This window comes from Gavialis gangeticus, unplaced genomic scaffold, assembly GCF_001723915.1.
Source record: "Gavialis gangeticus isolate Ggan-Ray unplaced genomic scaffold, GavGan_comp1, whole genome shotgun sequence".
In the NCBI taxonomy this organism is placed as follows: Eukaryota; Metazoa; Chordata; order Crocodylia; family Gavialidae; genus Gavialis; species Gavialis gangeticus.
Genome location: NW_017728991.1, coordinates 4,818,650 through 4,834,682, shown reverse-complemented (window position 1 = coordinate 4,834,682; position 16,033 = coordinate 4,818,650). Strand labels below are relative to the sequence as shown.

Below are 16,033 nucleotides of genomic sequence, written 5' to 3'. Positions count from 1 at the left end.
CAGGAAGCTTAATGGGAGTGGAACAAGATCCACACTCGGGAGTTTCTTCTGTCAAGACAACCACTATTTCTTCCCAGGATAATCTTTGTGTGAAATAACCTTCAAGCCACATTGCTCCGTCTATTTAACCTCTACTTGCGTCCAAAGACGTTCACAGGGATTATACATAATAAATAAAATAGATGTGGTTACTGTTCGGTGCACTCATTTCTCTCCCGAAAAGGAAATACCAGGAACTAAGCGTATCTAAATGCACCCCCAGAAATGTAAGGAGACAGGACTCCAGCAAAGGTCACCGAGTGGATCCAGGGCTGTCAGCAGGCAATTCAGCTCTGCGAGTCCAAAGCGTTGCAACAGGATGCTATATTCCCAAAACCCTTGGAAGAATTCGGGTTCCCCATCCAACAGTCATATACAACAGGGTAAATTACTGGGCCGCTGGGTGGGGCGAGCTGGCATCCGGCTGCAGACTAGAGCCCAGTGTGACTACATTAGTGGTTAGCTTGGTCTGATGCCAGAGCAATGAGGTTGGGAGGAAGGCTGTGGCTTCACTTCGGTACTCTGCGGTTTGACCATCTGTATGGCGACGCAAGAGACAGCATCTCTCCCCTTGCTCCCCACTTCCAGAGTCGATTCAGACACGGAACAGGGCAACATCCGTCGTATCTCTCGAATAAATGGCATTTTTAGAGAGCTTTCCCTAAATCGCAAAGCGCTGACAAGACTGCACCTGAAACATGGCATCTCAGCAACAGAAAGACGCGGACACGTTGCAGGGAACACGGAGGGGGCACCTTCGAGGGCGCAGAGGTTGTTCCGTCGAGGAGGCTAATTGAGGAGGAGTGGGAGATAATTATAACATCCGAAGCATGCAGATGTACAGAGAGTGGAGATGGATGGGCAGAATAAGTATAGGGAATGAGTTAAAAAAGGAACATTAATGATATCAGGGAAGTCTGCCTGACAGCGAGATTTATTAGACTGCGAGAGTCTTGCATGGGAAGTGGCAGCAGGCTCATCACTTAGGACATTTAAAATGAGACACCAGCAAATCTACTGTGGGAATCGGCTCCCTACTGGCAGGGGAGGTTCAAGACGAGGCAAATGAGTTTTGCATCTCTAATTTCTATGTCTGACACCATCAGTATCAATAGTGACACTCAATCATTGAAGAACGCTTTTTTTTTTTTTTAAATCCATGTTTTCATTAGATGCCTCATTTTCAAGGGTGATTCATCAGCCCAACCACATATTTGCCTTGACCTCAAATGTGTCCGTACATGGCTGGAGAAAAGTGTTTCCTGAATACAGTTTACAGGGGAAAAGGGCATTTGTGTCATTTTCAAGATATGAGATTATAATAGGCTACAAAAAAATAGAAGCTTGTGGCTTCTGAAGCCATTACGCATTCCTGGAAGTTGAGGAGGCCCTGGGGTTTTGTTGGTTTTTAGACATCTTTCCCTTTTCAGGGCAATTTGTTTGCAGTGTGGGTATGCGTGGGTAGAGAACCACTAGGTATTTTGGGGGGGGGGGAACAAGGTTAAAAATGGCCCAGTTATGTAGCTGAGAAAAAAGCCCATTGCATCTGCAAGCCACTTTCTTTTTAAAGAGTTAAAACTTTGCTAAACATTTTGAGGGTATAATATGAAGTCATGATGCATCTTATAAAGAAATCAGCTGAAAGGGGCATTTCTTGTTTCCACCACCTGAAGAGCACATGCAGCATGGCATATTTCAGATTATTATACCCATTCTCTTACTTTATGTCAGCTTGTGTCTGGAGCTACAGGGAAGCTGTGAGTTTGATTGTGCACAAGATGCAGCCAACGCTCCCGGTGTCTTGAGTTTGTCTCTATCTCAGAGGCTCTCTGTTTTCTGAACCTTTCTCTCTACAAAATTACTCAGGATAATTGTTGCCATGTCCATTGGTGAAGGGTTTTTACCACGTGTTGCATGCTCAAGAGGGAACTAATCACCCGGGTGATTATAGCTCTTGCATGAAATCCTTGGATTAGACCCTTAGATTAAACTGCTTTTCTTCTCTGTGCCTGTGACCCCACTTGTGCCCAGCCTACCCGTAAGTTATGCCGCTACGCTTGATCCCCTCTTACCTCGCTACCAGCTCAGGAAGCCAAGAACGAGTTTACTTCTTCCAGTTGCTTTCTCCCCAAACCGGGCTGAACAAGCGAACTAGACAACGGGCCACGTTCTGCTCTCGGTTCCACCGGCGTTTCTAAATCCAGAGCGATTGGGCTCATTTCAGTGGCGTTGCTCTGGATGAGCACTGGTGAAACCGGGATCGGTGGTTGCTCCACACTTTGAGGGCACAGACAAAACTTTGGGGAGGGGGAAACCAGTTGCTACATCTGCTTTTGTAAGAGAAGGCGCATTGTGTTGTTTTGCCAGTAGCACTGTCAAGGTGTGTGACACTTCCCTGGGGGGATATGGTCCTGTGTTTGCAGTCTTTCATACAGGTACGAGATGATTCTCCCTTGATCAGTGATGACAGCTGTAAGAGGCACGAGCTCCTTAGCTGCTAGGTGAAAATACTGATTAACTCTTAACTCAAAGCATCTCCCACCTGCAGCTCTAGAAACATGCAAACAGTACAATTTCCTTTCCTAGTACAGACGCTCACACTGACTTTTCTAATAAATCTGTCCCAATTGACATTTCTTTGCTTGCTGCTTTTTTCAAATGGAATGAAAAAGCGCTCCTTGAAAATTTTCCAGTTCCCTGTCTTTGCTAGAGCTTCCTTTTACAAGATGAATACCAGTAGGTTTCCTTTTATTAATCAAATAATTAATATTTGATTCCGCCCCTGGAAAGACAATGGATTTTGTCAATTGACAAGTGAGAGGGTTACCTTCCAAAAAATGATAATGGGATTGGAATAGCTATGAATAAGGTCATTTTGTTTGGCTTTGAAAGAGTTAATCCTAACACCTCTTCACAGGGGTGGCTTGCCGAAGGCTTCCTTGGCTTCATTTTTCCTAGCTGAAGTTCATTTTGTCTTTTTTTCTGGACAAAACAGCAGATTTTGCAGGAAGAAACCTAAAGAGTTTAGCAGACTAGCCGTGAGGCAATGAACTCTGTTGATCTGGGTCCTGGGCTGATTTGGGGACTGAGAAGCAAATAAGGAATCTGGCACTTTAGTAAACACCGCTTATAATTTTGTCTATTAAAGCAAAGTCCCCATCAAGTCATTTGCAAAGCATTTGATAGCCCTGAGTGCCCATCTGCTTCAAATTAATGGTGTTTATTGTCTTTGTTTCTAGTCCTCCAGCTCAGTTTAATCAGTTTAAAAAAAAAAGTCCTGTGAGCTTAATGAGGAGCACATTCGAAGGGCATGTTTGGTTTGTTGTTCCCATGCACACCATATTTTAAAAATGATATTGGCTTTTACTATTCTTTTGCATGTTCCTCCCAGTTTCTTAAACATGCGTGATACCAGGCTTCTTGCCTAGAGCATCTTTGGAGAAGCATCTTAACACTGGAATCGGCGGTAGAAATTACGTGTAGGCTACAGGATTTGGGGCAGGAGGTTATATAAATGTGAAACAAGATTTACCGAGGAACCCGTGTATGGAAGAATGGAAATACCAGCGAGAATTATAAATCACAAAGTCAATGCAGCAAACCTTACAGTGCCAGTGTCCCCCACTGAGTGCTTTTCAGATGCAGCCCAGGGCTCACACTTCAGCTCTTGGCTGGATCTACACTGGCACATGTTTCCTTTGGATGCAACTCAACACTCGCAGCAAAAGGAGGAGATTTGCTGTCTGGGTGGCTCCACGGCCACAAGTCTATTAATGCAGCGTCATTACTTTACTGCTGCTCTGAGAACATTAAAAACACCACAGCCCTTTGCTTCCACGCAAGAGATTTCGTGACTGTTCCCATTGTTTTTTTGGTTTTGGGGGTTTTTGTTTTTGTTTTTTTTACCAAAAAATTGTGTTTTGCTACTACTTTTGAGCATCAGGAGGATGGGTAGAGGCTATTACATGAGACTGCCCTCAAGCAAACTAATATTGCTGAATCCTCATGCCTGAGTCCCACAAGCTCTGTTCCCCTCTTTAAAGCACCAGCTCCTGGAGTCATCTGATTATGGAGGACTCTCAGCTGGTATTGGGGGGTTGGGCGGGTAATTAAATTTCTACCCCTTCGTGGCTCCCAGAAAAGTTTGAAAATGTGAAATCTCAGGATCTCAGTACGGTAAGTAGAAAGGATCCCAGATCTATTATTTATAAATATTGTGGCTTTAAAGACAAGCTCAGAATTTGATTTTTTTAGGTGGGCCTGACTCATGATTTTTGAACTCCTGGCAGTACCAGGTGACCTAGAAACACATCATCTGATTTTAATGAGAGTAAGATTAATGCAGCTGCTTTAAACTTAAATTACAGTCTTGCTGAGGAGGGAGGATTTTTTCACTTTGCCCACCAACTCTCCGCTTGGTAGACTAGCACATTACGAGTGTTACTGGTCATTACCCGAGGGAAGGACACTTATTCAGCACAAGGAGATCTTGTGTGTTAACCCTGTGCTACTGTCACACTCCTCCCATAAGGGTAGGGCAAGGGTGAGAAAGGAGGGGGCTTTCTTGCTGCTCACCTGTGGGTATGTCTGCAGCAGGGACCGTGGTGTAGACATACTTATGCAGCGGTAACGTAGGTGGCGTGAATACTGCAGCCTCGTGCTGGGTGCACTTACCCAAAGACCTGGGTAACACGCCCGTGCTGGGCTCCGTACTGTCATAGTTGTGCCACTGATCGTCCCCAAGCTGTGTGTGTCTAGCTAACGCGGGTCTGTCTCCGCTACAGTGCAGTCACTGCAGCGTAAGCCTAGATTAAAACGATGCTGGGGTGCTGGACGAGGCGACCCCAAGATATGGAAGGGATCATATAGGTTTGAACGTGTGCTGCTACAGGATATGAACAGAAATATTTCTTGGCTTACTCATATGACTACTGGTTCCTCAAACTCTCTTCCAGGCCTCCAAGGACCAACACGGCAGCCGGCGTAGCTCGGCCCTCCCCAATACTCTCCATTTCCCTTGGGCGCAGCTCAACTCTCAGAGCAGACCCACTGAATAGGGGATTGCATGGCCTCATGTCTATTAATGGAGCCGCATGACTGCCTGCTCTGAGAACAGGGTTAGGCAACGTACGGCCTTGCTGCAGGCCATGAAGCTTTAGGGGCAGTGGCAGAAAAAGAAAAGATGCGGAGGTAACTTGCTCAGACATTTATCTCCCTGGTAGCCGGATGGGCTGCATCTCGGACTGAAAACTTACTTGGGATGGGTGAACGTCGATGGATTTTTTAAGTCCCATCTCTTTTCCTGCCCAAAGGTTCCCACAAATTTCCCCTCTGGGGTCCACAGCCTGGCGCTTCTGTCGGCGGAGCCGCTGAGGATGAACGCGTCCGAATCGAACATGAGGTGCTCAATGCTCACCACGCAGCTGCTATGGGCTCGCCAGCTACTGAGCAATGGAGGTTTCTTCAGGGACCCCTGAACATGGGAGAAGGAGAGACTCAGGTAGCTGCACGCAACGCAACGCAACGCAACGCAACGCAACGCAACGCAACGCAACGCCACGCAACACAGTTAAGCTGCCCCACAAAATAAAGCAGTATCCACTTCATTAAAACGGGACAGAGGACATAGGGATGACCTGGCCGGATCCAACTCCAGCTAAGTAGTAGGTTTTTTTCATGGGAATGGTCTGTTTTGTTGCACAGGACCTAAACTTGGAAAAAAAAGTGGTTGGGGAGTTGCAGACGAGAGTTGTCCATGCATTATAATCATGAGAAAACCCCAAAATGCGCAACACTCACCTTATATTGATTCATGCCTCTTTATGCTGAAGCAGCACAGCCTTTGACCTGGTGCCCAAAATGCTCAGTATAGATTAAGAGAATATTTTATACACAATCTCATGGCATAATGGTAGAAGGGCAGGAGGAAGCTGGCTTCGCTTGGGCGTGCGAGCAAGGGAGGGCTGGAGCTGAAGACAGACGTGTGGAGAACAGCAGCCCTGAGCCACGCACAAAGGGCATTAAAAATGCAATCTCATGTGGAAACCTCCATTTCCCTGGCCATGTTTTTCCCCTCCAATATTGGTTTTACTCCTGTGCTTTCTCTCATTATAGCATACCCCTCAGGGGAAGGCTGCAGCTTCATTTGCTCCAGAAAATGCATAAATCATAGTGAAGAGCACTATATGACCTGTACCATGAAATCCACTGGCCGTGGTGTTCGGGATCCTCGTACTGCTCGGAGTAACTTGTTTATTTAGGAGGCTTAATAACTGCATTACTTGCTTTCCTCATGGGCTGTATCTATAAACTCAGCACTGGTTATTTGTATTTCAAGCAATCCTGGTGCTCAGCTCATTTTATCAGCTGAGTCAGCAATAAAGGAACACAGCAGAGGCTGAGCTGAACTAATTTGGTTTGTTTCTGCAGGCTAGATGGGCTTTTATCTCTCTTTTTTTCCTCCATCAAGGTTGTTTTAATCATATAGCACTTTCAAAGCATGAAGCAGTCTTGCAGTCCTGCTCGGGTGGGCGCGCAACTATAGCCACCACATTGACGGAGATGTTGCTCCCGGGCCACAATTCGCGGGCACAAAATGAGAGGAGATCATGTAAGGAGGAAGATGGGGACATGAGCGCCTGGAAGGAGTTTGGAGATGTGGGTACAATTCTTTGCTTTGGGAAGGACCTGGGGGAAGCCACTGTGGGTGCATCTACACGGCAGCAATGGTGAGCTCAGTCTCTGCAGGGAGGCAATAAGCCTCGTCCAGTCATTTCTGCTCCATGTGCCAGCCCTGGAAAGGAGGCAGTCAGGATGCTCTGGGGTTGCCCCAGGCCTCTGCTCTTGAGCATGCCAAAAATGCAGGCCTTGAGTATGGTGCTAGGGGTGTTGTCACAGCTTCATGTCCCAGGATGGCATGTCGGGCTTATTTAAGGTGGCCATCACAGAGGAAAGTCTGGTTGTCCTCTGTCCTCTGTTGATACCAAACCCAATGCCTTTATGTCCTCTATTTTTCTCTTGAATAACATGGGCTTGCCAGCTACCGAGCAATGGAGGCTTTCATCCACACGCTTTATACCCAGAACTTTTATCTTCCCTTCTGAATAGTCCCCATGTGCAAAAGGATAACAACTGGCTTTGGTGGCTGTGGAGCGGTTACAATATACTTTTAAAAATAGACCGGTGCAGCTGCAGTTTTAGCTGCGCAGCATGTGCGGGCATGCCCTCGCCCATGCACACCTATGTGTGGTCTCTTGAAGAGAAAAATAGAGGTCGTAAAGACGCCGGGTTTCGTATCAATAGAGGACGGAGTAGCAGAAAACCAGACCGTGCTCTATGATGGCCACCCTAGGCTTCTTGCCTTAGCGGTGTGACTGAGCTCCTTGCAACCATGATATTAAATCCTTCACATGAATGTGACCTTGCCCTTAAGAACTAGGGTGTCTATACACATGCTCCAAGGTGGAGGGGGGGGCGCTTTAATTAGAGCTGCTCTAATTAAAGCGTTCACAGCGTCACCTGCGTTCGCTTCAAAATGGCGGTGGGGGGTGCTTTAACTAAAACTCATTCGATGAGCTTTAGTTAAAGCGCCTCCGCCGCCATTTTGAAACGCGGGGACGCTGAATACACATGACGCGGAGGCGCTAGTTAGCACTCTCCAGCAGACTCAATGAATCAAGTCTGCTCCGAAGTGTGTGAATTAGTGCAAAATTCGGTGGTTTGACAGCCGGGCTCTTACCAAGCGCTCGGGGGGCTGGCAGGCCCTCCTTGGGCAGCAGCGTTGGTAAATGGCAAGATGCTAATTGCGAACTTTCCAGGAAGCTCGGTTTGGCGTCTCCAGACTTACTGCTGCTCCAACCGCTGGCCTTGAACCTTCCGGAACATTTCTGCCAGACCTCTGTGAGGTCGACCCCTTCCGCCAGGCTGTTTTTACGCCCACGACGTGGCACAAACTGTTCATCTGAGCTGCAGTGAGAGCGTAGCCATGGGAAGTGGTGGTAGTATCCTGCACGTGTGTGGGCACGTGCAATGCAAGGCATTTTAGATGCCCAGGGAGGTATTGCAGCGTATTGCACTCAGTAATAGGGGTGATTTTATCATTTCTTTATTATTCTTCATTATGCATTTGCAAGAGGCTGTTAGGTAGGTAGGAGGAGACATACCAAAGAAGTGTCCTAAGGAAATGACAGTGTCAATCCGACCTGGACAGGATAACACACATGCATGTGCATGGGCGAGGGCATACCCACGCATGCTGCACAGCTAAAATTGCAGTTTGTACTGGTCTATTTTTAAAAGTATATTATAACCGCCCCACAACCACTGAAACTAGTTGTCATTCTTCTGCACGTGGGGACTATTCAGAAGGGAAGATCAATGTTTTAGGAATAAAGCGCGGCACGGAGGAGTTTTTTAAAACTATACATTCAAATTTACTTCCCACCTGCTATTAAAAAGATGCATGGACTCTTTGTGCCCAGAATTAAACTACGCCCTTGGCAAGCAAAGTGCCTTGAAAAGACAACTCGCCGGGTAGAGTTAGGAAGATAAACAACCGTACTTGGATGGGGCAGGGGACCAATTTGTTCTCAGGTGCCCAGAAGACTGGGAAATTTTATGAAGTGACTTACCCGAGTGCTAGGAGACAGCCCATAACCCGAAATGTCCCAAACTTGGATGAATCCTTCTGTGTCTCCAGACACAAGAACAGTGTTTATTAAATTGGCTGCCAATCCAAGAACAGAAGCATCCACTTTTGTGGGGGCATAATAAACACCTGAAAGAAGAAGAAGAAGAGGAGGAGCATCTTCAGAAGTGCTTAAGTGATTTAAGGGTCTGAAGGCTTAGACTGTTAATGGCCTCTGTCCCACTGAAATTCTTAGGAGGAAGGTAGGTAAAAACCTTTAAAAAGGGGACTTAGAGCCAGATTTTTATATGACTTGGGTGCCTAAATTCAGTGGCTGTCAATGAGGTTTAGCTCCCAAGTGTCTAAATCACTCTTAAAAATGAAATGTCAGTTTTGACAGTCACATATTTTAAAGGGAAAAAAATCCTTTCATGTTATTAATATCACACTAAATTATTCAAAGGGTGCAAGTTATTAAAATCTAATTCTATTGTGAGCAGTAATGCCGTTGATTTATTGCTTGAACTACGTTTACTTGAATAACGAAACAGACAATTTGGTTTCACCATCTGGCTACTTTTGTTAAACTTCACTTCTCTTATCTTCTTAGACAATATTTAGATTGCGAGGACTGCAGAAGGCAAACAGTCACGCTGCCCTTGATTTTATTGGAGTGAATTCAAAATGCTGGTGGCTTTTTCTATTAATCTTCATTTCAACCAGAATTTACCAACCAAAATGACCCCCCGCTACCCCAGACCCTAAATACTGGACCCAAATGGACCCGACATCATCTCTTTATTTAAACAAAGGAGGAGTAACGTGGTCCAGTCCTGGGCCAACCTACTCTTTGCACTGTGCAAGTTTGCTTCATTAAACAGTTCCCCAGTGACTATTTGCTAAAGAGCCTGCGTATACTCTTTGCCTCCCACCTAGGCCTGTCACACTGCAGATAATGTTGAATAGCAGAAACATCTCTTCTGTACCACAAAAATAACACTGGCAAGCACAGACCTCCTGTCACCGTATCACACCTGCTATAGCAATAATAAGTTATTAATTTGGGCATGTATCTAGGTAACACCTGTTAGAAGGATACCAGTTTGATTGAATTGAAATATAGCAGCTATTCTATGGTGATAGCGCTTGGAAGTAGTTATTTTTTTGTCCTTCCTCTAAGAAAGGGATGCTTGCTTCCACTGAAACGATGGGGGTTTGGGCAGGTCATGCTTGAATCTGCTCATGCGCTAAGTAATGTCTTGATTCTTCATTCCAGGAACCCCAGGACAAAGGATATCTGATTGCTGGATGTGTCCTGAATTTGTGTGCCATCCACCCGTTACCATTGATTCTGGGTGTTCAGCTCGAGACCAGGAACGCCAGGGCGCGGAGAAGTAGCACCGAATCCCTCGCTGTCGTCACCCAGCTGGGAAAGTTATGGATCTTCTGACGTGTTTCGTGCAAAAATCCCACGGCTCTTCAAAGACAATGTTGGCATGCATGGCTTTAGGAGAAATCTAATGTCATGGAAATCAATAGAAATGTTGCTACTGACTTCAAGTGTACCCAGGGTTTCACCCGCGGGGTGTAGGCTTGACTCATTTTACCGGTAGTCAGCAATGAGAGCAGTTAATCAGTTTGCCACGGGTTTCATAATCGCTCACCATGTGCAATTACTGTCCCCTGGATTACTATTTTCCACCCATGAACTCTGTGCTCTCTTTTATGCTAAGCTAAAATTATCCCCTTCTAGTGAGCGTGGCAGTACACTCAATAGCACTTTTCATTTCCTTTTTGCATGGCAATTGCTTTTATTTTTCCTGGGTGTAGCTCAGCGCTTGCTTTTTGCTTGTGACTTCTGTAGATTGTCTCCCCCAATTTGGATACTAAAATAGAGAGTTGAAAAAAAACCCCTCCATAGTTAAACATTGGGATAAACACTTTTCTAGATAAAGGATTAGCATGTCCTGTTTTTAAAGGGAGTCTTATATAATGTTTGGAAGCTTTTATATCCAGCTAGCATTTCAGTTTTTGTTAATAACTTTAACATTTTCCATTTGTTCTCAGTGACATTATCTACAGTCCCAGTAACTGTGAAGCTGCACTATACAATGGAGAGAAAATAAATAAGCATACTGAATAAAACAGAAGGGGCTAAAATACATATCTATTTTTACACCCGGGAAGAGCAGTGGTTTTCCTTTGACTTCAACGGGGTCATGACTTGGCTCAATGTTTCTGAGTAGGAGTATGGTTAAAACATATTGCCAACTTTATTTCAAAAGAGAAATCTGGGTTGGCTAAATTACTTCATCGGTGAACACCGATCACATTAATTACTATCCATTTTTAATAGTCGGGTATCGGTTGCAAGCTCTTGGGTATCTTGCTCCACTGAGATAGCATTAGCTTTAGGCATGGGCAGGAGGGGTGATGGCTACTCCAGGTTACAGGGAAAAATATGTTCTCCAGCCAGACTGACCACAAGTCCCTTCCTGCTAAATAGGTGGGCTTGGGAAGAAAAGGGGGCGTGTATAATTCAGGATGGCAAAAGCAGTGAGGAAGAGAAACCACTCAAGACCCTTGGGAATAAAGGAAGGAAAGGGATAGGTTTTATTGAAGCATGTGCTGGGATAGAAGCAGAGAGGTACTAGATCAAGAGCATCTCTCTGCTGTACCCTGCTGCCTCACTAATGATTTGGAAATGTTTACAGTGGATGATAGCTCTTAACTGCAAAGATGATAGTGTCTCTCCTTTCTCCAGCAGCAAAGAAAGCTGCCTCTCTGGCTTCTTGGCCCATAAACCAAGAGATCTGGAGGAGACAGATCTCCAGACCTGCAGACCTTGAGCTCCCGGCTAAGGCAATGAATTTACAGCAAAGGCCAGTGGCATCATTTCCCACTGACTTCAGCAGAGCCAGGATTTCTCAGCAGGCTGCCAGGGTGGGATGTGGTGATACCCACAACCAGCTGGAGAGGCTGATTTTCAGAGGTCAGTCTTACCAAATTCTTGTCTTTCTCCAAAGATGCTCCACCAGCGAAGGGCCCCTGCCTCAGAGCTGATGAGGACTGCGCTGTCTTTTAAAATACCATCTGTGCATCGATGCTGGAGAAAGAAGAGTTTATCCACTGGAGGATGTGACCTAAAACACAGTGAAGATGACATTCAGACCACCCTTAACCATTTGTTTTCTCTAAAATCTACTCGGCAGGCCAAAAAATATCCCACGTTTTTTTTTTCCCAGAAGGATTGGTTTCCCCCCCGAGCCACCTACCACTGTAGCCCCGAACCGTAAATACATTGGTATTTTTAGAATACCAAGCTTTTCCTGTGGTTCCCTACTTCAAACAGACCTAAAATTAAAAACCAAGCAAAAACACATTTTTAATTAAGCTCTTCAGGCTGATTTCCATATGACAAACCCCAAAATAAACATCCGGCTCTCTGGTTCGTCTATAAGCACACGAGCAAAACTCTGCCCCGTCTTCCAGATTTGTACCGCGGGCATCAAAGCGATAGCAGCCAGCAGCCCAGTCCGAAGCAAACCTCAGCTAAGACCCTGGGACTAAATTGGTGGCAGGGGGGTGGATCGCTGTGCTTCTACACAGCCTGACTGGTGCCAATGGGTTGCTGTACAGTAGGTAGCAAACTACCCCCGTGGAGCTCAAAGCAGATTTTGGCACTGGCTTGGGTGAGAGGCTGGCCTTGAATTAATCCACGCACCCCGTGCAAGGCATCTCCTCTCAAAGCTCCCCCTGACATCAGTGGCTTGTCAGATTAGGCCTGATTTGCCCACGGAGCTATGGGAAGTGTGCAGATATAGGATTATTTAGGTCGGAGGATTATCCTTTGCCCGATCACAATTCAAACCTGCATGCCCACCTCCCCCCCTCCAGGCGGTAATAACACCCATCACTGGTGCAGCTGCTTTTCATCTTCAAAGCACCTTGCAAGCATTAATTATGCTTCAGACGGTGTTTAAGCTGGGTAAGAAACCTTCACAGGTTGCCTGGCATGCTGATGATCTCAGATGCAAGAAACAATGAAGATTCCTGAGGTTGAAGCACCTGGTTTTCAAATGTGTTATTAAAAGAAATAAAACACCGAGACAAGCAGGTTAATCATGATCAGGAAGATAAACAAGAAAAATGCTGGGAAGTAGAGGAGATGCCAGCAGTTTTAGCGCTGAGACGGTAATAAAAATGAACTCTTTTCATTAGAAGAAAAATGTGCGACTTGGAACCATGACAACTCGGTAACATCCAGCCATGCACATTAACTCCCAAGGCCTACCGGTTCATAAATAACGCACCGCAAGCCATTTTAAAGCAAATTATACCTTTTGCGCGGCGTCTCCCTGAGGTAGAGAAATACTCTCTGAGATTCGCTGTTCCACACTATAATTTCTCCATCAAAGCTGGCTGTAGCAAGGAGCCCAAGGGCAGGACAATAATCCACAGCCAAGATGTCCTCTTTATGTAGTTGGCCACCCTTCCAGGAACAAGTTGCAGTGACAAACAGGGCCTACAAGGAGGCAAAGAGTGGATCACGGCTCAGGATCTGCCGACACGGTTGACCTGGTAGATCGGAGCTCAGCTGCGAGTGTAACTTGCCCATGAATGGGTGTTACAAGTCCCCTCGCTACCCACCCACAGAGCCAACATCAGCCAACAACAATAGTTTCATGGTTTTTGTTTTTTTTTTTTACCAGTCATCCCTGTTTTAGGCTTTGTTCCCCCTTCCAAGCAAGGATCCCAGGGACTTTGATGGTGTTAGCTCAAGGTCACTTCCATGGGTGTAGCAGACCAGCGTGCAGTGTTATGAACTATCTGAAGCCACTTCCTTAATACTTCCCCTTTCTAACACCCTGGCCCTGTGCACACTCACCCCGGGCTCCCAGAAATGATACAGGACGATCTTGCGACTCCATCCCACTGCCAAGAGGGTCCGACTCTGCAAAACCACAAGTCCCGTGACCTCCGCCTCATCCACCACCTCTAGCTGGTGCACGTTGTGGCCGTTCTGAATATTCCAGACCTTTGGGGGGAAAAAAAGAGAATGCATCCAAATATCGGCACGATCACATCCGGCCCCGGCCTGCAACGTTAGCCAAGGAAGGAACGGCACAAAAATGACGCGCGGTTTCTGCCCCAAACCATCAACAGGCTAATGACGGACCCTCCCCGCCCTAGCTTCGACTCTGTGAAGCGCCAGCTGCTTGGCATCCGCTGTTGACTGCAACATCCTGCTCCCATAAGAAGCTTGGTAAGTCCTTGGGGCTAGTTTCTGCAGATCTCCGTGCTAGCATGGCTGCACTGCTATTAGCACTGAGCCTGCTAGTGTCAAGCTAGGTCAGGTGTGTCTGGGTGAACTGCAGTGTAGATGTGTCCTTTGACTTCTGTGCAAAACCATTGGGGTGATCTGAGAGGGGCTGCGCCCCAACCAGATGCTGTTAGCAAGTTGCAAGCTTGGCAGAAAAGCATGACCCAGGCAGGTGGCTTATTAACCCCTCTAAGGTAAGGGGAGGGGGAATGTCAGTCTGGACAGGATCTCAGTTGAGGGCTGAACCATCCTGGGAGGGCAGAAACTTTGAAAGCAGCCACACATGAAACTTTGAGCTGAGCTCCTTAGGCGAGTGCTGTCAGGCATTGCAGCTTCAACCTGCTAGAGCTCGTCTGTGCTGTGCTTTGAGCAGGGTGGGGAAATTGCCTGCTCCCAGCCCTGTTTCCTGGAAATGAGGGAACAGGTGAAAGACTGCTGCTGGATGATCGACATTTTCCTCTTCCGAAAACAAACCTTTATGGTCCCGTTCCTCGCCGCAGTAATCAGCCTGTTCTGGGAGCTGTCGAGGGCCATGCATGTTATCTCTTCATTCCCATGGGCATTGCTTATGAAGAGGTGTTTGGTACCTGTCTCCACATCCCACACAGCAACAGAAGAGTCATCACAGCCTGTCACCACCTGCCAGGGGAGAGAGTCTGTTTTGAAAGCATCTGCTCCGGCATCACTTTGCACTTTGTTAACAAAGATATCCCCGAGAAGAGAACTAGAGCTGTGCCATTGCCTGGAACAGGATTTCCCCTTCCTCGGCTGGCAGATCAGCGTACCCGCTTACAAAGGGTTACCCAAGAGAGCCAGTATCCCCACTTGAACTCTTCCTTGATGGAGGTGATACCTGGTTCAAGGGAGTTCTCCAGCATGCCCTGAAGTTACACAAGGGTATTATAGAAATCACAGTGTGAGGTCCTGCCTCGTGAGGGGCCAGTGCAAGATGCTCTTGGCCAGCCATCCATTGTGTTTTTTCTCATCCAGATGGAAACTGCTCATATCACAAAGTTTTATGTTCATAGGATCACAGACAATGAGGGTTGAAGGGACCCCAGGAGGTCACATCTAGTCCAACCCCCTGCTCCAAGCAGGACCAGCCCCAGCTACATCATCCCAGCCAAGGCTTTATGTAGCCGGGTCTTCAAAACCTCCAAGGATGGAGATTCCCCAACCTCTCTGGGTAACCTGTTCCCGTGCTTCACCGCCCTCCTAGGGAAAAAGATTGTCTTAATATCTAACCTAACCCCTTGCTGCAACCTGAGCCCATTGCTCCTTGTTCTGTCACCTGCCCCCACTGAGAACAGCCCAGCTCCATCCTCTTTGTAACCCCCCTGCAGGGAGTTGAAGGCTGCTATTAAATCCCCTCTCTGTCTTCCCTTCTCCAGACTAAATAAGCCCATTTCCCTCAGCCTCTCCTCAGAAGATGCCTCAGCCCCCAAACCATTTTTATTACTCTTTACTGAACTCCTTCCAATTTGCCCCAATCCTTTCTGTAGTGGGGGCCCCAGACTGGACACAGGACTCCAGATGTGGCCTCCCCAGTGCCAAACAGAAGGGAAGAAATCACTGCCCTTGACTTACTGGCAACACTTCTACCAGTGCAGCCCAGGATGCCATTAGCCTTCTTGGTAACAAGGGCACACTGTTGGCTCATATTCAGCTTATTGTCCACTGTGACCCCCAGGTCCTTTTCTGCAGAGCTGCTGTCCAGCCCGTCACCCCCACCCTGCACCGGTGCATGGGATTGCTCCATCCTCAGTGCAAGACTTTGCAATTGTCCTTACTGAACCTCATGAGATTTCTTTTGGTCCAATCCTCCAATTTGTTTAGGTCAAACTGAATCCTAACTCTACCATCCAGTATATCTACTACTCCGCCCAGCTTGGTGTCATCTGCATACTTATTGAGGGTGCACTCCACCCCATCTTCTAGGTCGCTGATAAAGATACTGAACAAAACCAGCCCCAGGACCAACTCTGGGGCACTTCACTTTATACCTGCTGTCAACTAGACATTGAGCCATTGATTACTACCCTTTG

At 46.8% G+C, this 16,033-nt stretch overlaps 1 protein-coding gene across 2 annotated transcripts in view; it reads right to left on the bottom strand.

Annotated features, from left to right (window-relative positions):
- Positions 1-16,033, bottom strand: part of LOC109296771 (WD repeat-containing protein on Y chromosome-like) — a 46,480-nt gene that overhangs the window by 13,212 nt on the left and 17,235 nt on the right. For both annotated transcript variants that reach the window (XM_019516330.1, XM_019516340.1), the window contains exons 11-16: positions 14,463-14,627; positions 13,554-13,703; positions 13,006-13,190; positions 11,669-11,808; positions 8,670-8,815; positions 5,295-5,512 (exon numbers count right to left, since the gene is read on the bottom strand). In XM_019516330.1, the coding sequence (XP_019371875.1) occupies positions 5,295-5,512; positions 8,670-8,815; positions 11,669-11,808; positions 13,006-13,190; positions 13,554-13,703; positions 14,463-14,627 (1,004 nt within the window). The remainder of the gene's footprint in view (positions 1-5,294; positions 5,513-8,669; positions 8,816-11,668; positions 11,809-13,005; positions 13,191-13,553; positions 13,704-14,462; positions 14,628-16,033) is intronic.